This window comes from Oncorhynchus keta, chromosome 1 (genome assembly GCF_023373465.1).
Source record: "Oncorhynchus keta strain PuntledgeMale-10-30-2019 chromosome 1, Oket_V2, whole genome shotgun sequence".
Classification (NCBI taxonomy): Eukaryota; Metazoa; Chordata; class Actinopteri; order Salmoniformes; family Salmonidae; genus Oncorhynchus; species Oncorhynchus keta.
In genome coordinates this window covers 68,175,387-68,199,302 of record NC_068421.1, presented here as the reverse complement: position 1 = coordinate 68,199,302, position 23,916 = coordinate 68,175,387, and the positions used below count along the sequence as shown (strand labels likewise).

Below are 23,916 nucleotides of genomic sequence, written 5' to 3'. Positions count from 1 at the left end.
CTGCATCAGGAGTGGATGATCAGATCCCTGACAGATCTGATCTCTGGTGGCTAATGAAACAGTTGAAGCAACATTACAGCTGCTAGTTGGATGCATCTGGCTGGCTGTAGTGAGATGGGTCTATGTACGACACACACAGGCGTGCAGTCTGGAGTGTGTCCCTGGGATGAGAAGTCTCCTTAGATCACACAGTGGACAGCAGTAATGATCTGCCTTAGCTTTGAACTCTGGAAAATCACAGCTTCGTTTAGAAATGGCGAGATGAAGGGATGAGATGAGAAAGAGAAGAAGGGAGGGAAAAAAGACTGCAGGCACAGAGCGACGGAGTTGATGAGGAATGAGCGTGATGAGAGATTTCAGTAAAGACACTGCTCCTCAGTAAAGAGGTTGCTTGATCTGGGCAGATTCACTATTCGAGCAGCTGAGGTGTGTGTGTGTGTGTGTGTGACAGATACAGATAGAGTGGTGTTTCAGCGTGGAACAGCGGAGGACTGGAATATGAGTCAGGCTGTGATCTCTGACACACACAACCCAAACACACAGTATGAAGAGGTTATCGACACAGGGATGATTTCAAAGGAAACAAAGGAACCCTGCACAGATGTTTATCCTTTCAAATGTTTCTCTCTATTTGACAATGATGTCAACCCACACTAGCTCTTGGTCAAGGTGCTAGGTAGGGATACACGCTAGATACAGTATGTAACTGGAGACGATACTCTCTGTATTGGTGTTCTATAACGGCAGTCAGTCATACTAGAGTCTCCATACAACCTGCTCAGTCAGTTACTACTGGAGAGGAAGGGAGGATAGAGGGAGGGAGTAAGCACTTTGTGACATCTGCTTATGTAAAAATGACTTTATAAATATATGCAATTGATTGAGCATGTTTGAAGATGTGAGCATGGAGAAGGATAAAGGAGGGATGGAGTGAGCATGGAGAAGGATAAAGGAGGGATGGAGTGAGCATGGAGAAGGATAAAGGAGGGGTGGAGTGAGCATGGAGAAGGATAAAGGAGGGATGGAGTGAGCATGGAGGGATGGAGTGAGCATGGAGGAGGATAGAGGGATGGGGTGAGCATGGAGGAGGATAAAGGAGGGATGAGTGAGCATGGAGGGATGGAGTGAGCATGGAGGATGGATGGAGTGAGCATGGAGGTGGATAAAGGAGGGATGGAGTGAGCATGGAGGGATGGAGTGAGCATGGAGGAGGATGGAGGGATGGGGTGAGCATGGAGGAGGATAAAGGAGGGATGAGTGAGCATGGAGGGATGGAGTGAGCATGAAGGAGGATAAAGGAGGGATGGAGTGAGCATGGAGGAGGGATGGAGTGAGCATGGAGGTGGATAGAAGGATGGGGTGAGCATGGAGGGGGATAGAGGAGGGATGGGGTGAGCATGGAGGAGGATATAGGAGGGATGGAGTGAGCATGGAAGAGGATAAAGGAGGGATGGATTGAGCATGGAGGAGGATATAGGGATGGGGTGAGCATGGAAGAGGGATGGAGTGAGCATTGAGGAGGATAGAGGGATGGGGTGAGCATGGAGGAGGGATGGGGTGAGCATGGAGGGGGATAGAGGAGGGATGGGGTGAGCATGGAGGAGGATATGAGGGATGGAGTGAGCATGGAAGAGGATAAAGGAGGGATGGAGTGAGCATGGAGGAGGATAGAGGGATGGGGTGAGCATTGAGGAGGATATAGGGATGAGGTGATCATGGAAGAGGAGGGATGGAGTGAGCATTGAGGAGGATAGAGGGATGGGGTGAGCATTGAGGAGGATGGAGGAGGGATGGGGTGAGCATGGAGGAGGATAGAGGAGGGATGGGGTGAGCATGGAGGAGGATAGAGGAGAGATGGGGTGAGCATGGAGGAGGATAGAGGAGAGATGGGGTGAGCATGGAGGAGGATAGAGGAGGGATGGGGGTGTGTATGGAGGAGGAGGGATGGAGTGAGCATTGAGGAGGATAGAGGAGGGATGGGGTGAGAATGGAGGAGGGATGGGGTGAGAATGGAGGAGGGATGGGGTGAGCATGGAGGAGGGATGGGGTGAGCATGGAGGAGGGATGGATGAAGAAAGAACATGGCCAACTGTATTCTTCTTAGGAAGCATCTGTTTCCTAGTGTTCAGCCAGTCTGTTTCAGAGGATAAGAACCCAATGTTGCTAAACTACATAGAAACACTAACGTTAAAGTTCTAAATGACATACAGTATACAGTGGGGCAAAAAAGTATTTAGTCAGCCACCAATTGTGCAAGTTCTCCCACTTAAAAAGATGAGAGGCCTGTAATTTTCATCATAGGTACACTTAAACTATAACCATAAAAAATCCAGAAAATCACATTGTAGGATTTTTAATGAATTTATTTGCAAATTATGTTGGAAAATAAGTATTTGGTCAATAACAAAAGTTTATCTCAATACTTTGTTATATACCCTTTGTTGGCAGAGGTCATGTAACGTCGTTCGTCTGTTGTAAGAAGAGAGTCAGACCGAAATGCAGCGTGTAGGTTACTCATGACTTTAATGAAAGTATCGCGGTACATGAAATAACTGCTATAAGAAAACAACAACGAAACGTGAAACTAATTACAGCCTATCTGGTGACTACAACACAGAGACAGGAACAAACACCCACAAAATACAACGCGAACTCAGGCTACCTAAATACGGTTCCGAATCCGAGACAATGAGAATCACCTGACTCCAATTGAGAATCGCTTCAGGCAGCCAAGCCTAACTAGACACACCCCTAATCATACACAATCCCAATTAATACAAACCCCAATACGAAACCCAACATATAAACCCATGTCACACCCTGGCCTACCCAAACATATACCAAAAACACAAAATACAATGACCAAGGCGTGACAGAACCCCCCTAAGGTGCGGACTCCCGGACGCACCTCAAGAGCATAGGGAGGGTCCGGGTGGGCGTCTGTCCATGGTGGCGGTTCTGGCTCGGGACGTGGACCCCACTCCATAAATGTCCTAGTTCCTCCCCTTCGCGTCCTGGGATAATCCACCTTCTCCGCCGACCATGGCCTAATAGTCCTCACCCAGATCCCCACATGACTGAGGAGCAGCTCGTGACAGAGGGGCATCTCGGGACAGAGGGGCATCTCGGGACAGAGGGGCATCTCGGGACAGAGGGGCATCTCGGGACAGAGGGGCATCTCGGGACAGAGGGGCATCTCGGGACAGAGGGGCAGCTCGGGACAGAGGGGTTCAGATTCAGGTTGACAAGCAGATCTGGAAGAGACTGGTTGTCGGGCAGATCTGGTAGAGACTGGTTGTCTGGCAGATCTGGAAGAGACTGGTTGTCGGGCAGATCTGGAAGAGACTGGTTGTCGGGCAGATCTGGAAGAGACTGGTTGTCGGGCAGATCTGGAAGAGACTGGTTGTCGGGGAGATCTGGAAGAGACTGGTTGTCGGGGAGATCTGGAAGAGACTGGTTGTCTGGCAGATCTGGAAGAGACTGGTTGTCGGGGAGATCTGGAAGAGACTGGTTGTCGGGGAGATCTGGAAGAGACTGGTTGTCTGGCGGCGCTAAACAGGCGGGAGACTCCGATAGCGCAGGAGAGGAGAAAGGCTCTGGCTGCGCTAAACAGGCGGGAGACTCCGATAGCGCAGGAGAGGAGAAAGGCTCTGGCTGCGCTAAACAGGCGGGAGACTCCAACAGCGCAGGAGAGGAGAAAAGCGCTGGCTGCGCTGAACAGGCGAGGCGCACTGGAGGCCTGGTGCGTGGTACTGGAACTGGTGGTACTGGATCGAGGACACGCACAGGAAGCCTGGTGCGGGGAGCTGCTACCGGAGGACTGGTGTGTAGAGGTGGCTCTGGATAGACCGGACCGTGCAGGTGCACTGGAGCTCTTGAGCACCGAGCCTGCCCAAGCTTACCTGGCTCGATGCCCACTCTAGCCCGGCCAATAGGAAGGGCTGGTATGTGCCGCACCGGGCTATGCTCCCGCACTGAAAACACTGTGCGCTCCATAACATAACACGGTGCCTGCCCGGTCTCTCTAGCCCAACGGTGAGCACAGGGAGTATGCGCAGGTCTCCTACCTGGCATAACTATTCTCCCTTCTAGCCCCCCCCCCCCAATAATTTTTTTGGCCTGCTTTTCCGGTTTCCTTGCCAACCGTGTTCCCTCGTATCGTCGGCTCCTATCTCCCGCTGCCTCTGCTCTCCTTAGTGCCTCCACCTGTTCCCATGGGAGGCGATCTCTTCCGGCCAATATCTCCTCCCAAGTGTAACAACCTTTACCATCCAACACGTCTTCCCATGTCCATTCTCCAAATAATTCATCCTCCCTTTGCTGCTCCAGCTGTCGCTGCCTGTTTAAACCAGCGCCTCTCCGTTTTTTCCGGCGTGTCTTTTTCTTTGACTCGATTCGCCTGTAGCCCTCTTCGCACTGCTGAAGCGAATCCCAGGCGGGCGCCTGCACTCTCTCTGGGTCGGCCGCCCACCTGTCGATTTCCTCCCACGTCGTATACTCCATGCTTCTGCTGTCCATAACGTCCTCCTTAGGCTCCTGCCAGTTTACACACTGCTCGGTCTGTGAGTGGTGGGTGTTTCTGTAACGTCGTTCGTCTGTTGTAAGAAGAGAGTCAGACCGAAATGCAGCGTGTAGGTTACTCATGACTTTAATGAAAGTATCGCGGTACATGAAATAACTGATATAAGAAAACAACAACGAAACGTGAAACTAATTACAGCCTATCTGGTGACTACAACACAGAGACAGGAACAAACACCCACAAAATACAACGCAAACTCAGGCTACCTAAATACGGTTCCCAATCCAAGACAACGAGAATCACCTGACTCCAATTGAGAATCGCTTCAGGCAGCCAAGCCTAACTAGACACACCCCTAATCATACACAATCCCAATTAATACAAACCCCAATACGAAACCCAACATATAAACCCACGTCACACCCTGGCCTACCCAAACATATACCAAAAACACAAAATACAATGACAAGGCGTGACAGGTCAAACGTTTTCTCTAAGTCTTCACAAGGTTTTCACACACTGTTGCTGGTATTTTGGCCCATTCCTCCATGCAGATCTCTTCTAGAGCAGTGACGTTTTGGGGCTGTTGCTGGGCAACACGGACTTTCAACTCCCTCCAAAGATTTTCTATGGGGTTGAGATCTGGAGACTGGCTAGGCCACTCCAGAACCTTGAAATGCTTCTTACGAAGCCACTCCTTCATTGCCTGGGCGGTGTGTTTGGGATCATTGTCATGCTGAAAGACCCAGCCACGTTTCATCTTCAATGCCCTTGCTGATGGAAGGAGGTTTTCACTCAAAATCTCCCGATACATGGCCCATTCATTCTTTCCTTTCAGTCGTCCTGGTCCCTTTGCAGAAAAACAGCCCCAAAGCATGATGTTTCCACCCCCATGTTTCACAGTAGGTATGGTGTTCTTTGGATGCAACTCAGCATTCTTTGTCCTCCAAACACGACGAGTTGAGTTTTTACCAAAAAGTTCTATTTTGTCATATGGTCAGATGAAACCATTCTCCCAATCTTCTTCTGGATCTTTCAAATGCTCTCTAGCAAATTTCAGACGGGCCTGGACATGTACTGGCTTAAGCAGGGGGACACGTCTGGCACTGCAGGATTTGAGTCCCTGGCGGCGTAGTGTGTTACTGATGGTAGGCTTTGTTACTTTGGTCCCAGCCCTCTGCAGGTCATTCACTAGATCCCCCCTGTGTGGTTCTGGGATTTTTGCTCACCCTTCTTGTGATCATTTTGACCCCACGGGGTGAGATCTTGCGTGGAGCCCAAGATCCAGGGAGATTATCAGTGGTCTTGTATGTCTTCCATTTCCTATTAATTGCTCCCACAGTTGATTTCTTCAAACCAAGCTGCTTACCTATTGCAGAATCAGTCTTCCCAGCCTGGTGCAGGTCTACAATTTTGTTTCTGGTGTCCTTTGACAGCTCTTTGGTCTTGGCCATAGTGGAGTTTGGAGTGTGACTGTTTGAGGTTGTGGACAGGTGTCTTTTATACTGATAACAAGTTCAAACAGGTGCCATTAATACAGGTAAAGAGGAGCCTCTTAAAGAAGAAGTTACAGGTCTGTGAGAGCCAGAAATCTTGCTTGTTTGTAGGTGACCAAATACTTATTTTCCACCATAATTTGCAAATAAATTCATTAAAAATCCTACAATGTGATTTTCTGGATTTTTTTTTTCATTTTGTCTGTCATAGTTGAAGTGTACCTATGATGAAAATGACAGGCCTCTCTCATCTTTTTACGTAGGAGAACTTGTACAATTGTTGGCTGACTAAATACTTTTTTGCCCCACTGTATATTATAATGCAATTATACTGACTTTCTCCCTCCCCGATCCCTCTTTCTTTCTCTCTCTACCCCTCAGGCACTCCACCAGTTGTACTATGACCCTAACATAGAGAATAAGAACCTGGCCCAGAAGTGGCTGATGCAGGCTCAGGTCTCCCCTCAGGCCTGGCAGTTCTGCTGGGCCCTGCTCTGCCCTGACAAGGTAGGATATACCAGCACACACACACACCAGGGTTTCCATTAGGAAAATGTTGCGCCGGACATTTGACTGGCAGAATGTTCATTTACCGGATATTTAAGAAATTTGCCGGACCCATATGCATTGGGTGTGTATCCTGTGTGTATAACTGTTTTTAACACGCAATTAGAATTGTAGCACATTTATTTGGATTATAAAAGCAGATTTCACTCCAGCAGCAAGGAACGAGCTGTTTGATGAGCTGTAGCAGCAACGAAGAGCTGTTTGATGAGCTGTAGCAGCAACGAAGAGCTGTTTGATGAGCTGTAGCAGCAAGGAAGAGCTGTTTGATGAGCTGTAGCAGCAAGGAAGAGCTGTTTGATGAGCTGTAGCAGCAAGGAAGAGCTGTTTGATGAGCTGTAGCAGCAAGGAAGAGCTGTTTGATGAGCTGTAGCTGCAAGGAAGAGATGTTTGATGAGCTGTAGCAGCAACGAAGAGCTGTTTGATGATCTGTAGCAGCAACGAAGAGCTGTTTGATGAGCAGTAGCAGCAAGGAAGAGATGTTTGATGAGCTGTAGCAGCAAGGAAGAGATGTTTGATGAGCTGTAGCAGCAACGTTTGATGAGCTGTAGCAGCAACGTTTGATGAGCTGGAGCAGCAACGAAGAGCTGTTTGATGAGCTGGAGCAGCAACGAAGAGCTGTTTGATGAGCTGTAGCAGCAACGAAGAGCTGTTTTGATGAGCTGTAGCAGCAACGAAGAGCTGTTTGATGAGCTGTAGCAGCAACGAAGAGCTGTTTGATGAGCTGTAGCAGCAACGAAGAGCTGTTTGATGAGCTGTAGCAGCAACGAAGAGCTGTTTGATGAGCTGTAGCAGCAACGAAGAGCTGTTTGATGAGCTGTAGCAGCAACGAAGAGCTGTTTAATGAGCTGTAGCAGCAACAAAGAGCTGTTTGATGAGCTGTAGCAGCAGGCAGCTCTTGTGCTACATCAACTGGTATTTCAATCAATGAATAGGCTAAAAATGCATTTTCACAATGGAATTTATTTTCTTCTCCCAGACAATTGGCCGGTGGCAATTTTAGTAATCGACTTTTCAGTTTTCTGGGGGGCCAAAAGCCGGCTATTACCGGCTAACACACAAACCCTGACGACACACACACACACACACACACACACACACACACACACACACACACACACACACACACACACACACACACACACACACACACACACACACACACACACACACACACACGCACCTAACCCTGTCTCTCTCCCTAGGTTCCTGAGATCCAGTACTTTGGGGCTAGTGCCCTCCACACCAAGATATCACGCTACTGGTCTGACATCCCTTCTGACCAGTATGAGACCCTAAAGACTCAACTCTTCTCCCAGATTGCCTGCTTCTCCTCCGGGTCCAAGATGGTGGGTAGATGGATGGATTTATTAGATAAGTGATGGGCTACTTTGATCTGTGTGAGGGCCACAAAAAAACACAACTCATCATGAGGGGCCACAGTGGCTCGTGGGTCTGCGTACCCACATTCATACCCCCCCACACCTTGCGAGCAAATCATTTTAGGGAAAGAAAATCTGTTTAAAAATAGCACTTTTACAGCAAATTTCCTGCAATTCTACACATTTTGCCGTGGAGGCAAATGTTTGCAGTTTTTAATATGATAACTGATGATCAGTGGGCCCCACCCCGGTCTGGAATTCGACCATGCTTACTACAAGTTTAGATAGTCTAGCGACCAGCTAACTTAATAATTTAAAATGTTTTTGCTGACATGGGCTAATTGAGTGACTGCTGATGCACAACCAAATTTCGAAATTTGACCTTGTACTCTATTATTCTAACTCTTAACAGTAATTTAAGATCCTGACAGTCTCCCCATCCCAAAAAAAACACATTTTTAAAAATAGTTTCACGGGCCACCAGTTGCCCATCCCTGTATTAGATCATTGAAAATACATACAACTGGAGCTAAATTCCTTAAAAACCATCAAGTATAGTAAATAAAACAAAGTCATAGATTACAGTACGTCGTTGTGGTCCTGTTTCCAAGGTGCTGACGCGTCTATGTGTGGCGCTGGCCTCCCTGGCCCTGAACACCATGCCAGAGGCGTGGCCAGGCGCCGTGCCAGAGATGGTACGTGTGTTCCAGGAGGAGGGAGGGGGGGTGGACGGCCGGGCAAGGTGTCTGGCCCTGCTGGAGCTATTGACCGTCCTGCCTGAAGAGTTCCAGACCAGCCGCCTGCCACAGTACCGCAAGGGACAGGTGAGGGATGCGAGAGACTGAGGGGTACCATAGGGCACGACAGACAAGACACAAAGACAGACACACATCCATCTACTACTCACCACCCTCTGTCTGTAGGTGCGAGGTGCGTTGGGTCGTGAATGGGGGTCAGTGTGTCCACTCCTCCAGCAGCTGCTGCGTCGAGGGGACAGTCCCGGGGCAGTGAAGGCTCGTGTCCTGCGCTGTCTGTCCTCCTGGGTGCTGCTGGATGTCCCTCTCAGTGAGAGTGAAGGACTGGTGGAGGACTGTTTCACTGCACTACCAGACCCCGAGCTGTTTGATACCGCCGTGGAGGCTATTGTCAACGCCATATCACAACCCGACTCCCAGAGGTGTGTCTGGGCCAGGGGAGGGTGGGAGTGTGTGCCAACCCAATGACTTCAGACAAACACACAAGGTGACACGCAGCCAGTGTCTGCATTATGGAGGAGGTGGAGGGTATTGTTTTAAAGAGAACCAAGAGAACAACAGATTCAGATATGGAAGACCGAGACAGAGCAGGGATAGGAAGAGCATTAGAGGGAGAGCGAGATGGGAAGGGGGAGATGGCAGCCAAGAGCACAGTGTGGGCATGGGAAGGGTATATGAGAGAAAGAGATACTGTAGAGGGGAAATAGGGATGGAGAGAAAAATACAGGCAAAGGAGAGTTGACAGAAATTAAGAAAGGAGGAAAGGGGAGATGGAGGGAATACAGGGAGAGTGAACAGCCAGGAGGGGAGGAGGGAGGGAAGAAGGGGGAGGCATTTCTCGGTTGGCTGGCATTACCATGGTTACAGAGATGGGGAGCGACGTCATTGATCTCCAATGGTAGGCACCCAGTAGCCCCTCGCCAAGAGAAAGAGGGCGAGGTAGGGATCTAAAGAGGAAGGGAGAGAAAGATGAGTGAGATAGGTGGATTTTGCACCTTTTCCTATGGGCAGTTCACACACACACACACACACACACACACACACACACACACACACACACACACACACACACACACACACACACAGTACTGCTCTAGTCAACCTAATATCTGGTCTCCTCAACATGTGTTTTTATTGTTCTAAAATAAGGCCAATTTACTGGTGGAGGTATGAATATGGCCCTCATATTAGTGCTGGGCGATATATCAAATTAATCTGATTAATTCCAATGTTAGTATTGCAGGAAACACGTTTTTGTAAATATATTTTTTGTTTTTATGAGCGTTTATGTTCTCATTATCTTTTTGGTCTCGTCTCCTTCGCTCCATTCTGACAAGGACGGTAGGCCACTTGATTTTAACATCTTAACAATGTGGATAGGTTAGCTGCAGTTTAAACAGTTGGAGACGAACCAAAGGGTGTGTTCATAACAAAAACTGTTAGCTTCCAATGAGGTATGAGACTTGAAAGCCAGATCAGTGATTATTGCAACAAAAAAATGCTTATATAGCCTAGGTATAATTTCACGAGCCCTGAATTTATTAGATTAATGTTGACTGATTGAAATGCTTTATATTTTACCTTTTTTATTTATTTATTTATTTCACCTTTATTTAACTAGGTAGGCTAGTTGAGAACAAGTTCTCATTTACAACTGCGACCTGGCCAAGATAAAGCAAAGCAGTTCGACACATACGACAACACAGAGTTACACATGGAATAAACAAAACATACAGTAGAAAAAAAGGCAATAAATAGGCCATGGTGGCGAAGTAATTACAATATAGCAATTAAACACTGGAATGGTAGATGTGCAGAAGATGAATGTGCAAGTAGAGATACTGGGGTGCAAAGCAGCAAGATAAATAAATACAGTACGGGGATGAGGTAGTTGGATGGGCTGTTCACAGATGGGCTATGTACAGGTGCAGTGATATGTGAGCTGCTCTGACAGCTGGTGCTTAAAGCTAGTGAGGGAGATATGTGTCTACAGCTTCAGTGATTTTTGCAGTTCGTTCCAGTCATTGGAAGCAGAGAACTGGAAGGAAAGGCGGCCAAAGTAGGAATTGGCTTTGGGGGTGACCAGTGAGATATACCTGCTAGAGCGAGTGCTACGGGTGGGTGCTGCAATGGTGACCAGTGAGCTGAGATAAGGCGGGGCTTTACCTAGCAAAGACTTGTAGATGACCTGGAGCCAGTGGGTTTGGCGACGAGTATGAAGCGAGGGCCAGCCAACGAGAGTGTACAGGTCGCAGTGGTGGGTCGTATATGGGGCTGTGGTGATAAAACGGATGGCACTGTGATAGACTGCATCCAATTTGTTGAGTAGAGTGTTGGAGGCTATTTTGTAAATGACAAAGCCAAAGTCGAGGATCGATAGGATGGTCAGTTTTATGAGGGTATGTTTGGCAGATAGGAATTTGAGATGTTTAATGTAAGTCTGGAAGGAGAGTTTACAGTCTAACCAAACACCTAGGTATTTGTAGTTGTCCACATGTTCTAAGTCAGAACCGTCCAGAGTAGTGATGCTGGACGGGCAGGTGGGTGCGGGCAGCAATTGGTTGAAGAGCATGCATTTAGTTTTACTTGCATTTAAGAGCAGTTGGAGGCCATGGAGCGAGAGTTGTATGGCATTGAAGCTCGTCTGGAGGTTAGTTAACACAGTGTCCGAAGAAGGGCCAGAAGTATACAGAATGGTGTCGTCTACGTAGAGGTGGATCAGAGAATCACCAGCAGCAAGAGCGACATCATTGATGTATACAGAGAAGAGAGTCGGCAAGAGAATTGAACCCTGTGGCACCCCCATAGAGACTGCCAGAGGTCCGGACAACAGGCCCTCCGATTTGACACACTGAACTCTATCTGAGAAGTAGTTGGTGAACCAGGCGAGGCAGTCATTTGAGAAACCAAGGCTGTTGAGTCTGCCTATAAGAATGTGGTGGTTGACAGAGTCGAAAGTCTTGGCCAGGTCGATGAATACGACTGCACAGTATTGTTTCTTATCGATTGCGGTTATGATATCGTTTAGACCTTGAGCGTGGCTGAGGTAAACCCATGACCAGCTCTGAAACCAGATTGCATAGTGGAGAAGGTACAGTGGGATTTGAAATGGTCGGTGATCTGTTTGTTAACTTGGCTTTCGAAGGCAGGGTAGGATAGATATAGGTCTGTAGCAGTTTGGGTCTAGAGTGTCTCCCCCTTTGAAGGGGGGATGACCGCGGCTGCTTTCCAATCTTTGGGAATCTCAGACGATATGAACAGGCTAGTAATAGGGGTTGCAACAATTTCGGCAGATCATTTTTGAGAGGCTCCAGATTGTCTAGCCCAGCTGATTTGTAGGGGTCCAGATTTTGTACTTCTTTCAGAACATCAGCTATCTGGATTTGGGTGATGAAATGGGGGAGTCTTGGGCGAGCTGCTGTGGGGGGTGCAGGGCTGTTGACCGGGGTATGGGTAGTCAGGTGGAAAGCATGGCCAGCCGTAGAAAAGTGCTTATTGAAATTATCAATTATAGTGGATTTATCTTTTAATTGTGCACCAATGCTTATTTCGAAAGAACATTTGTTTTTAAATTAGATATATATTTTGAATGTTTGAAAAAAATCGAGATGATTTTTAGGCCATATCGCCCAGCCCGAAAACACTCAATTAGATTTGAAAAGGACTAACAGTTTGTAAATGTGTTTGCGTGTGCCTGTGTATGTGTTTGGCCACACTAGAGTCAGGGCAGAAGGATTATCACTATCTATCCCCAGACAATTAGCTCAATCTTTCCTCCTTTCCTTTCCTTCACTTAAAATATTTCTATCTCTCTCCCAGGCTCTCTTTCCCCCATTTTCCTCCCTTTCTCTCTCTCTGCCTTTTTCTCTACTCTGCCTATATCTCCTCCTCCACCTCTCTCCTCCTTTTTAATTACAGTGACGCTCTGAGATGGGGAAATTAGTTGCTTGGCAACATGATGCAGTTGGACCAATAGCATTCTCCCAAATGACTTGACTGCAATATGGTTAAACAGAGTGAAGGAGAACGGGAGGGAGAAAGGAGAAAGATGGAGGTGAAAGGAGAGAGAGGAGTCTTTCAAATTCATTCGAGTTTTAAGGGGAGGAGAAAGAAAAGCGCGAGAGAGGGAGAGCGGGAAGCGGAGGTCTGTGTGTCTGCGGTAGACAGTCTGTCTCAGTGGAATCTATAGGATGTCAGGTTTCGTACAATAGAGAGACGCACATACTCATTCCCCAATGCCCTCTGAATAACACATAAATATACAGAAACACACACTAATGCATTAAATAACAGCCCACGCTGGGAGATTTAGTCATCATTCATTTTTAATGAGTTGACCTGGAGATGCAGGTCGTGTACTCTTAGCTGGGGGAAAGTGTTACTTTGTGAAAGCTTGAGTGTGTGAGACAGAAGTAGAGAGAGTGTATTTTGATGGTCGGGGAAAACAGGAGGTTTGGAATAGGTGCTTTATGGTAGATGAATACTGTGTGTGTGTGTGTGGCTTGTTGTCAAGCACGTGGTACAGCAGCCTTCATGAGAATGTCAATAAGGGGACACATGAAAAATTGTAGACTTCCACAAGTCTGATTCATCCTTGGGAGCAATTTCCAAATGCCTGAAGGTACCACGTTCATCTGTACAAACAATAGCATGCAAGTATAAACATCATGGGACCACGCAGCCGTCATACCGCTCAGGAAGGATACCCATTCTGTCTCCTTGAGATGAATGTACTTTGGTGCGAAAAGTGTAAATCAATCCCAGAACAACAGCAAAGGACCGTGTGAAGATTCTGGAGGAAACAGGTACAAAAGTGTCTATATCTACAGTAAAACCTACTGTAGGACTCTACAGAGTCCTATATCGACATGACCTAAAAGGCCACTCCGCAAGGAAGAAGCCACTGTTCCAAAACCGCCATAAAATAGCAAGACTACGGTTTGCAACTGCACATGGGGACAAAGATCATACTTTTTGGAGAAATGTCCTCTGGTCTGATGAAACAAAAATAGAACTGTTTGGACGTAATGACCATCGTTGTGTTTGGAGGGAAAAGGGGGAGGGTTGCAAGCTGAAGAACACCATCCCAGCTGTGAATCAGGGGGTGGCAGCATCATGTTGTGGGGGTGCTTTGCTGCAGGAGGGACTGGTGCACTTCACCAAATAGATGGCATCATGAGGCAGGAAAATGATGTGGATATATTGAAGCAACATCTCAAGACATCAGTCAGAAAGTTAAAGCTTGGTCGCAAATGGGTCTTCCAAATGGACAATGACCCTAAGCATGCTTCCAAAGTTGTAGCAAAGTGGCTTAAGGACAACGAAGTAAAGGTATTGGAGTGGCCATCACAAAGCCCTGACCTCAAACCTGTAGAACATTTGTGGAGAGAACTTTAAAGGCTTGTGTGAGCAAGGAGGCCAACAAACCTGACTCAGTTACACCAGCTCTGTCAGGAGGAATGGGCCAACATTGACCCAACTTTTTGTGGGAAGCTTGTGGAAGGCTACACAAAACATTTGACCCAAGTTAAACAATTTAAAGGCAGTGCTTCCAAATACTAATTGAGTGTATGTAAACCTCTGACCCACTGGGAATGTGATGGAAGAAACAAAAGCTGAAATAAATCATTCTCTCTACTATTATTCTGACATTTCACAATCTTAAAATAAAGTGGTGATCCTAACTGGCCAAAGACAAGGACTTTTTACTTGGATTAAATGTCAGGAATTGTGAAAAACTGAGTTTAAATGTATTTGGTTAAGGTGAATATAAACTTCCAACTTCAACTGTATGTGTGTGTGAACGAGGGAGAGTGTATGTGGTGTGTGTGTGTGTGTGCATCCAGATAGACAATAGATGCATTAGAAAGGGCTGAGACAGCAGAAAGAACAGACCAGAGTAATTGAAGCCTAGAGAAATGAAACAAAGCAACAGAGAGATGTAGCTGGTGATTGATGATTGATTGAGATTGATGTGTTTGTGTGGCTGGGATGGGGTGGGGTGGGGGGGAAGAGGGGGGATGTGTGCAGCTTGTCTTCACAGGATCAGAGAAAGAATGGCTTGGGAAAAGATTTAGTTTGAAGTAAACAAGACAGCTATACGCCTCCAGTTTTTCCAATAGTACTGTATGTGAACTAACTCTCGTGTGTATCTCTCTCTTTCTCATCCTCTCTCTGCACATCTTTCTGTAGGTATGTGAACACCCTGCTGAAGCTGGTTCCCCAGGTCTTGTCCCTGCAGGAGCAGCTGAGAGAGGCCATCCAGAACGGAGACATGGAGACATCACACGGAATCTGTCGCATTGCTGTCGCACTGGGCGAGAACCACTCCAGGTATGTGTGTTTGTTGGTCCCCAAAAGGCCCTCACGAGTACACTAAACACAATTGTGTATGCGCTATCCCCTCTAAATCATCAACCAATCATTCCTTTCACTTCCCCTCCTCACACTCCTTGGTGACATAATTGATTAATTATCACAAACCAATCAAGAAATAATCAGATAAGATGACGTGTTCAGCTCCAAGTGCAGGCCAACCCTGGTAAACAAGCTGTTGGTTTGTTATTGTGTTGTTCTGCAGGGTCTCCCAAGGCCTCATGTCTCGCTGTGTATGTCAATATCTCCAGTCTGAACCTTTCACCTGTCACTCTATCTAGAGAACCAGCTCTGCCTGTCCCACCCCACCTCACCTCACTCTATCTAGAGAACCAGCCCTGCCTGTCCCACCCCACCTCACCTCACTCTATCTAGAGAACCAGCCCAGCCCTGCCTGTCCCACCCCACCTCACTCTATCTAGAGAACCAGCCCAGCCCTGCCTGTCCCACCCCACCTCACCTCACTCTATCTAGAGAACCAGCCCAGCCCTGCCTGTCCCACCCCACCTCACCTCACTCTATCTAGAGAACCAGCCCTGCCTGTCCCACCCCACCTCACCTCACTCTATCTAGAGAACCAGCCCTGCCTGTCCCACCCCACCTCACCTCACTCTATCTAGAGAACCAGCCCTGCCTGTCCCACCCCACCTCACCTCACTCTATCTAGAGAACCAGCCCTGCCTGTCCCACCCCACCTCACCTCACTCTATCTAGAGAACCAGCCCAGCCCTGCCTGTCCCACCCCACCTCACCTCACTCTATCTAGAGAACCAGCCCAGCCCTGCCTGTCCCACCCCACCTCACCTCACTCTATCTAGAGAACCAGCCCAGCCCTGCCTGTCCCACCCCACCTCACCTCACTCTATCTAGAGAACCAGCCCTGCCTGTCCCACCCCACCTCACCTCACTCTATCTAGAGAACCAGCCCAGCCCTGCCTGTCCCACCCCACCTCACCTCACTCTATCTAGAGAACCAGCCCAGCCCTGCCTGTCCCACCCCACCTCACCTCACTCTATCTAGAGAACCAGCCCAGCCCTGCCTGTCCCACCCCACCTCACCTCACTCTATCTAGAGAACCAGCTCTGCCTGTCCCACCCCACCTCACCTCACTCTATCTAGAGAACCAGCCCTGCCTGTCCCACCCCACCTCACCTCACTCTATCTAGAGAACCAGCCCAGCCCTGCCTGTCCCACCCCACCTCACCTCACTCTATCTAGAGAACCAGCTCTGCCTGTCCCACCCCACCTCACCTCACTCTATCTAGAGAACCAGCTCTGCCTGTCCCACCCCACCTCACTCTATCTAGAGAACCAGCTCTGCCTGTCCCACCCCACCTCACTCTATCTAGAGAACCAGCCCTGCCTGTCCCACCCCACCTCACTCTATCTAGAGAACCAGCCCTGCCTGTCCCACCCCACCTCACTCTATCTAGAGAAACAGCCCTGCCTGTCCCACCTCACCTCACTCTCCTTAACTACTGACCTAGTTTACTTGGCTCTGTCCGTTTCTCTCACTTACTCTCTCGCTCCTGTTTTCTCTCTCTCTCTCTCTCTCTCTCTCTCTCTCTCTCTCTCTCTCTCTCTCTCTCTCTCTCTCTCTCTCTCTCTCTCAGAGCTCTTTTGGAGCAGGTAGAGCACTGGCAGGGTTTTCTGGCTTTGGTCAACATGATCATGTTCTGTACTGGGATACCAGGACACTACCCAGTCAACGAGACGACCAGCTCCCTCACTCTCACTTTCTGGTACACACTACAGGTATGCACCCTAACCCCTGCACTGTAACCCAGTCCCCTACACTTTAACCCATGACACTAACGTTACACCCTAACCCCTGCACTGTAACCCAGTCCCCTATACTTTAACCCATGACAGTAACGTTACACCCTAACCCCTGCACTGTAACCCAGTCCCCTACACTTTAACCCAGGTCACTAACGTTACACCCTATCCCTAACTACCCTGTTCAGAATACCACCACTTAACAGCACACACTTTCTCTCTTTCCAGGACGACATCATGTCGTTTGACTCTGAGAGACAGGCGGTGTATCTGCAGGTTTATAGACCAGTGTATTTCCAGCTGGTGGATGTTCTGCTGCATAAAGCACAGTTTCCCTCTGACCAGGAGTATGCATCATGGTCCTCAGATGAGAAGGAGCAGTTCAGAATCTACAGGTACACGTGTGTGTGTGTGTGTGTGTGTGTGTGTGTGTGTGTGTGTGTGTGTGTGTGTGTGTGTGTGTGTGTGTGTGTGTGTGTGTGTGTGTGTGTGTGTGTGTGTGTGTGTGTGTGTGTGTGTGTGTGTGTGTGTGTGAGAGGATTTTCTGACAGGTCTATTGGTCAGCAGGTGAGTGTGTGTGATTGTACCAGCCTGGTATGAAAACGGATGAAAACATTTGTCTGAGTAACAGATCATCAGATGCTCAGAAGCACATTACTAACAGCACAGTATGAAATCAAGCCCTGCTGTTAGTCCCTGCAGAGTTAAATGGTGCCTTCTATTTCAAATGCTCCGAATACAACAGGTGTAAACCTTACAGTGAAATGCTTACTTATAAGCCCTAACTAACAATGCAGTTTTTAGTAAATACCTACAAAAAAAGTAAGAGATAAGAAAAACAAATAATTAAAGAGCAGCAGTAAAATAACAATAGCGAGGCTATATACAGGGGGTACCGGTGCGGGGGCACCGGCGTTGTGGCAATTGAGGTAATATGTACATGTAGGCAGAGTTATTAAAGTGACTATGCATAGATAATAACAGAGAGTAGCAGCAGTGTAGAAGAAGGGGGGTGCAAATAATATGGGTAAACATTTGATTAGCTGTTCAGGAGTCTTATGGCTTGGGTGTAGAAGCATCTTGGTCCTAGACTTGTCGCTCCGGTACAGCTTGCCGTGCGTGTGGCAGAGAGAACTGTCTATGACTAGGGTGGCTGGAGTCTGACAATTTTTAGGGCCTTCCTTTGACACCGCCTGGTATAGAGGTCATGGATGGCAGGAAGCTTTGCCCTGGTGATGTACTGGGCCATACGCACTACCCTCTGTAGTGCCTTGCGATCAGAGGGCGAGCAATTGCCATACCAGGCAGTGATGCAAACCGTCAGGATGCTCTCGATGGTGCAGCTGTAAAACCTTTTGAGGATCTGAGGACACATGCCAAATCTTTTCAGTTTCCTGAGGAATAGGTTTTGTCGTGCCCTCTTCACGGCTGTCTTGGTGTGCTGATTTCAGGTGTAAACCAGGGATGCAAACTATTCACATTTTGGCAAAATTCGCTGTTTTGAATCCAAAATAGGTTACCTACGTGATCCGTGTAGATCCGATGAGAAAATATTACTACTGGCTGTAAGCGAACGAGTGATTAGCGTTTGGAGCAATACTGGCTGCTGTATCCAAGGCTCAGCCAATCGTTTACATAACAGCAGAATGCAGCGCAGCACGCTGTTGAAGAAAGAAGAGACAACCAACTTACTAGTTACAGCATCAGCGCGCGCTCTGGAAAGGCAGCGCGTCCCCTGAACGTTAAGGAAGAGGTAAGGTTAGGTGAGAAGCCTGACCACGGAGACTGGGTGAGAAAGTGATGAAGCGTACTTCATGAGCTGTAACCGAAAACTACTGGCATTAGCTGGGCCTGGCTTATTAAACTGGATGCCATTATAGAGTTGAAAGGAACACTAAAAACTTTCCCTCTTTTCGCTTTTGCTGGCATATTGTAGAACAGATGTACACTTTCTGCCTGTGGACAATGTAATAATGTGCAGTGTAGCCCAAAGATATTGTTTTGTTGTGTTGAACTTGACAGTAACACATGTGAGTGAGGGAGGATTATTACATGTTTTACTCAGTGAACGTTATCTTTGCACACATGTAGCCTTGTGCACTTGATCAAGGTCTATAGTGGCCACTATAATAGAGCAAAAATAGAATGCCTGTTTGTTTCATTCTATTTCTACTTTAAGATGTCTCCCCCCCCCCAAGTGCAATATGTATGTGTGGTCACATGCGTTCTATTATAAAGGCTGTCATGGCTAACTGTAATATCAGTGTATTGGTTTTTTTCTCAAGACTTGAGTGTCATTTGCAGTAAAGTCTAGGCAACAAATAACATTGGATTGCTTTCCTTACATTCTTTAGCTGTGAGTTAGGTTCACATTAACCACGTTTTATTTTACACACAGAGACTGATCATGTAGGCCATATTATTTGTTGTTTAATTAGTTAAAGCCTGCATTTCCCCCGAGCAGGGACTTTTTGCATGTTTCAATGCATCAACAAAAAAAGTATCACTAGTTTGCATCCCTGGCAACACATGATTTGTACATGTTAACTCAATAGAAAAAAGCAGTGGACTAAAAAAATAACCTTGTAAACACACCACTTTCCCCCATAGTATTGATAGTTCCACCTCTATAACAAAACCTTGCCTTCTGTTGGTAACACCTGTGTTCCAGGGTGGATATCTCCGACACTCTGATGTATGTGTATGAGATGCTAGGAGCTGAGCTGCTCAGTAACCTGTATGAGAAACTAGGACGAATACTGACCAACACAGAACAAGCCTCGTCATGGCAGGTACAGTGTGTACACACACACACACACACACACACACACACACACACACACACACACACACACACACACACACACACACACACACACTGTCTGAAGCCGTTTGTCTCTTCCAGCATACAGAAGCGTTGTTATATGGGTTCCAGTCGATAGCGGAGACAATAGATGTCAACTACTCTGATGTCATCCCAGGCCTGATTGGACTCATCCCCAGAATTAGCATCAACAACGTCCAACTGGCCGACACCGTTATGTTCACTATAGGTATTGATACGGTCATAGCTGTCATTTCTTTGTGTCTTGTTCATCCAGGGAATCACAAGGAGAAAAAAAAATTGGACAGGAAAAGTGTCAGGATTCACCTAGCTGTCATGATTTGGGGCTGTACAAATGTTTGATGTATTAGAATAGTTGATTATGCTTATGTTATATTAATAGAAGAGGATGGGTTATAAGGTAATTCACTCACTCAATGTGTGACTAAGACAGAACTCTGCAGGGGAGTGAAGGAGATAAGACTAGGTAAACATTCCACATTAAATCAACTTTGGGGGAAGGGGACATTTACTGCTAAGTGTAGCTAACAATAAAGGCCCTGTTTATACAGCTTTGTAGGCATGGTTTTGGTCTAGGAGTAGAGGATGATGATGTAGGCAGTGACATCACCAGGGCGTGACTTAGGGTTTAATAAAACCACTGGAGACCTTTTGTTGCATGCAGAACTTACTCAGAAACGTGCGTGCTATGTTCCTGTTTGTCAACTTCTGTCTGCAATTGCATGAATAAAGGTTTTTGAATGATTTAATTAAAGATATTGTCATAATGCTAATTTCAACAATGAACCAATGATTGACAAAGGACGACGTAAGGAACGAACCCTAACAAAAGCATCAGACTCCTTTGTTTGTCTCCTGTATCGTACAGTGTTACTGTCTTAAATTCTTTCATCCACTGTGTTCCTCCCTCCCTGTAGGAGCTCTAGCAGAGTGGTTGGCAGACCACCCGGTTATGTTGAGTAGTGTTTTACCTCTGGTACTCCAGGCCTTGGGGAACCCAGACCTCTCCGTCTCCTCTGTCTCCACACTCAAGAAGATCTGCAGAGAATGCAAATTCGACCTGCCGCCTTACGCTACAAATATAGTGGCTGTATCACAGGTTTGTGTGTGCTGTATATCACATTTCATGTTTTATTACATTTGCGTCAATATAAATAATTCTACTGATACATCTGCTATCCTCTCTTCTTCACAGGAGGTGCTGATCAAGCAGATTCACAAGGTCAGTTCTAGTCCTGTCTGTAAATAATGCAAGCCAAAATCCCAATGTGCCAACTCACTGGACCCACTCTAAACATGTATAATGAAAGTCTGGGACAGTGTCAAAATTCAAATAACTTTATTATCTGCGCATTTACTACATGCAACAATGAGCGTATTCAATAAAATAAAATTTAGCACAGGAAGTTTACACCAGACAATAGAATGAGTCAGCCCATTCTGTCATGAAAACAAAGAGCAAGGTTAGAGCTGGTGACAAGACTGATGGATGGCAGCTAGCAAACAGCACTTACACAAAGAGTCACATTATCTTTCAAAGGCCTGGAAATGTATAATGTTCTCTCTCCCTCCCTCTTCCTCCCTCTTCCTCTCTCCCCTCTTCCTCCTCCTCCTCCTCTCTCTTCCTCACTCTACCTCTCCTCCCTTCCTCTCTCCCACTTCAGACCAGTCAGTGTATGTGGCTGATGCAGGCCTTGGGCTTCCTGCTGTCTGCTCTGCCTGTGGAGGAGATACTGAGGAACCTGCACTCCCTCATTACACCCTACATACAGCAACTTGAGAAACTAGCGGATGAGACGGTACACACACACACACAACACACATTGTGGTAACTGTTAAAGTGGCATACTTTCTTCTCTATTGGACTGGGGCCATATGAACAGACCTTGTGTCTGCATGGATGCAACACACTCTCTCTCTCTCTCCCGGTCTCAGTCTCTGTTGGACTGTGTCCATATGAACAGACCTTGTGTCTGCATGGATGCAACACACTCTCTCTCTCTCCCGGTCTCAGTCTCTGTTGGACTGTGTCCATATGAACAGACCTTGTGTCTGCATGGATGCAACACACTCTCTCTCTCTCCCGGTCTCAGTCTCTGTTGGACTGTGTCCATATGAACAGTTGAACATTTCTCTGTGGGACTAGATTGGCTTCATCACTAGGCAATGGGCTACTGAATCACAGGGACATAAGACACATCCACTCTGACACAGCACACACACACACCAGATTCTTACTTTATTAAATGTCACATCTAATGAATCTGGGCCTTCATTGATGAGCTAAAAATAGGGTTTTGACATTTTCTTAAAATAAGGAGCTGACATTAACTAAAAATAAGGATGTGACATTATCAGTGTTGAATTAGTCTCTCTCCCCTGATCTATTGTTCTGGAGTCAGCAGAGACCTGAGTGTCTGGGTGAAAAGAGATGTCAGTTCAAATGAAGAGTTTCATCTCGCTCTCTCTCGCTCTCTCTCGCTTTCTCTCTCGCTCTCTCTCGCTTTCTCTCGCTCTCTCTCGCTCTCTCGCTCTCTCTCTCTTGCTCTCTCGCTCTCTCTCTCTTTCTCTCTCTCGCTCTCTCTCGCTTTCTCTCTCTCGCTCTCTCTCGCTTTCTCTCTCTCGCTTTCTCTCTCTCGCTCTTTCTCGCTCTCTCTCTCTCGCTCTCTCTCGCTCTCTCTCGCTCTCTCTCGCTCTCTCTCAATTCAAGGGGCTTTAGTGACATGGGAAATATCTGTTAACATTGCCAAAGCATGTGAAGTAGATAATATACAAAAGTGTTATAAACGATAACAATGAACAGTAAACATTACACTCACAGAAGTTCCAAAATAATAAAGACATTACACATGTCGTATTATGTACAGTTGAAGTCAAAGTTTACATACACTTAGGTTGGAGTCATTAAAATGTGGTTTTCAACCACTCCACAAATGTCTTGTTAACAAATTATAGTTTTGGCAAGTCGGTTAGGACATCTACTTTGCGCATGACACAAGTAATTTTTCCAACAATTGTTTACAGACATTATTTCACTTATGATTCACTGCATCACAATTCCAGTGGGTCAGAAGTTAACAAACACTAAGTTGACTGTGCCTTTAAACATCTTGGAAAATTCCAGAAAATTGTCATTGCTTTAGAAGTTTCTGACAGGCTCATTGACATAATTTGGAGGTGTACCTGTGGATGTATTTCAAGGCCTACCTTCAAACTCAGTGCCTCTTTGCTTGACATCATGGGAAAATCAAAAGAAATCAGCCAAGACCTCAGAAGAAAAATTGTAGACCTCCAGAAGTCTGGTTCGTCATTGGGAGCCATTTCCAAACACCTGAAGGTACCACGTTCATCTGTACAAACAATAGTACGCAAGTATAAACACCATGGGACCATGCAGCCGTCATACCGCTCAGGAAGGAGACGTGTTCTGTCTCCTAGAGATGAATGTACTTTGGTGGCTATGCTATACTCACTGAGTTTGTACATCGTCAAAGCTTTCTTTAAGTTTGGGTCAGTCAGTGGTCAGGTATTTTGCCACTGTGTACTCTCTGTTTAGGGCCAAATAGCATTCTAGTTTGCTATGTTTTTTTGTGAATTCTTTCCAATGTGTCAAGCAATTATCTTTTTGATTTCTCATGATTTGGTTGGGTCTAATTGTGTTGCTATCCTGGAGCTCTGTGGGGTGTGTTTGTGAACAGAGCCCCAGGACCAGCTTGCTTAGGGTACTCTTCTCCAGATTCATCTCTCTGTAGGTGACAGCTTTGTTATGGAAGGTTTGGGAATCGCTTCCTTTTAGGTGGTTGTAGAATTGAACGTCTCTTTTCTGGATTTGTATAATTAGTGGGTATCGACCTAATTCTGATCTGCATGCATTATTTGGTGTTTTACGTTGTACACTGAGGATATTTTTGCCGTATTCTCCATGCAGAGTCTCAATTTGGTGTTTGTCCCATTTTGTGAATTCTTGGTTGGTAGCGGACCCCAGACCTCACAACCATAAAGGGCAATGGGTTCTATAACGGATTCAAATATTTTTAGCCAGGTCCTAATTGGTATGTTGAACTTTATGTTCCTTTTGATGACATAGAATGCCCTTCTTGCCTTGTCTCTCAGATCTAGGTGCTGCTGTTGGCCCTCCTTGGTTGTTGACAGAAGCACCAGATCATCAGCAAACGGTAGACATTTGACTTCAAATTC

General features: G+C 46.7%; 1 protein-coding gene across 2 annotated transcripts in view; it reads left to right on the top strand.

Moving 5' to 3' along the window:
• ipo13b (importin 13b) overlaps positions 1-23,916 on the top strand; it is a 53,971-nt gene that overhangs the window by 16,857 nt on the left and 13,198 nt on the right. For both annotated transcript variants that reach the window (XM_052458710.1, XM_052458712.1), the window contains 12 exons: positions 6,400-6,525; positions 7,788-7,931; positions 8,576-8,788; positions 8,888-9,141; positions 14,912-15,052; positions 16,709-16,850; positions 17,103-17,269; positions 19,546-19,666; positions 19,780-19,927; positions 20,637-20,818; positions 20,915-20,941; positions 21,384-21,518. In XM_052458710.1, the coding sequence (XP_052314670.1) occupies positions 6,400-6,525; positions 7,788-7,931; positions 8,576-8,788; positions 8,888-9,141; positions 14,912-15,052; positions 16,709-16,850; positions 17,103-17,269; positions 19,546-19,666; positions 19,780-19,927; positions 20,637-20,818; positions 20,915-20,941; positions 21,384-21,518 (1,800 nt within the window). The remainder of the gene's footprint in view (positions 1-6,399; positions 6,526-7,787; positions 7,932-8,575; positions 8,789-8,887; positions 9,142-14,911; positions 15,053-16,708; positions 16,851-17,102; positions 17,270-19,545; positions 19,667-19,779; positions 19,928-20,636; positions 20,819-20,914; positions 20,942-21,383; positions 21,519-23,916) is intronic.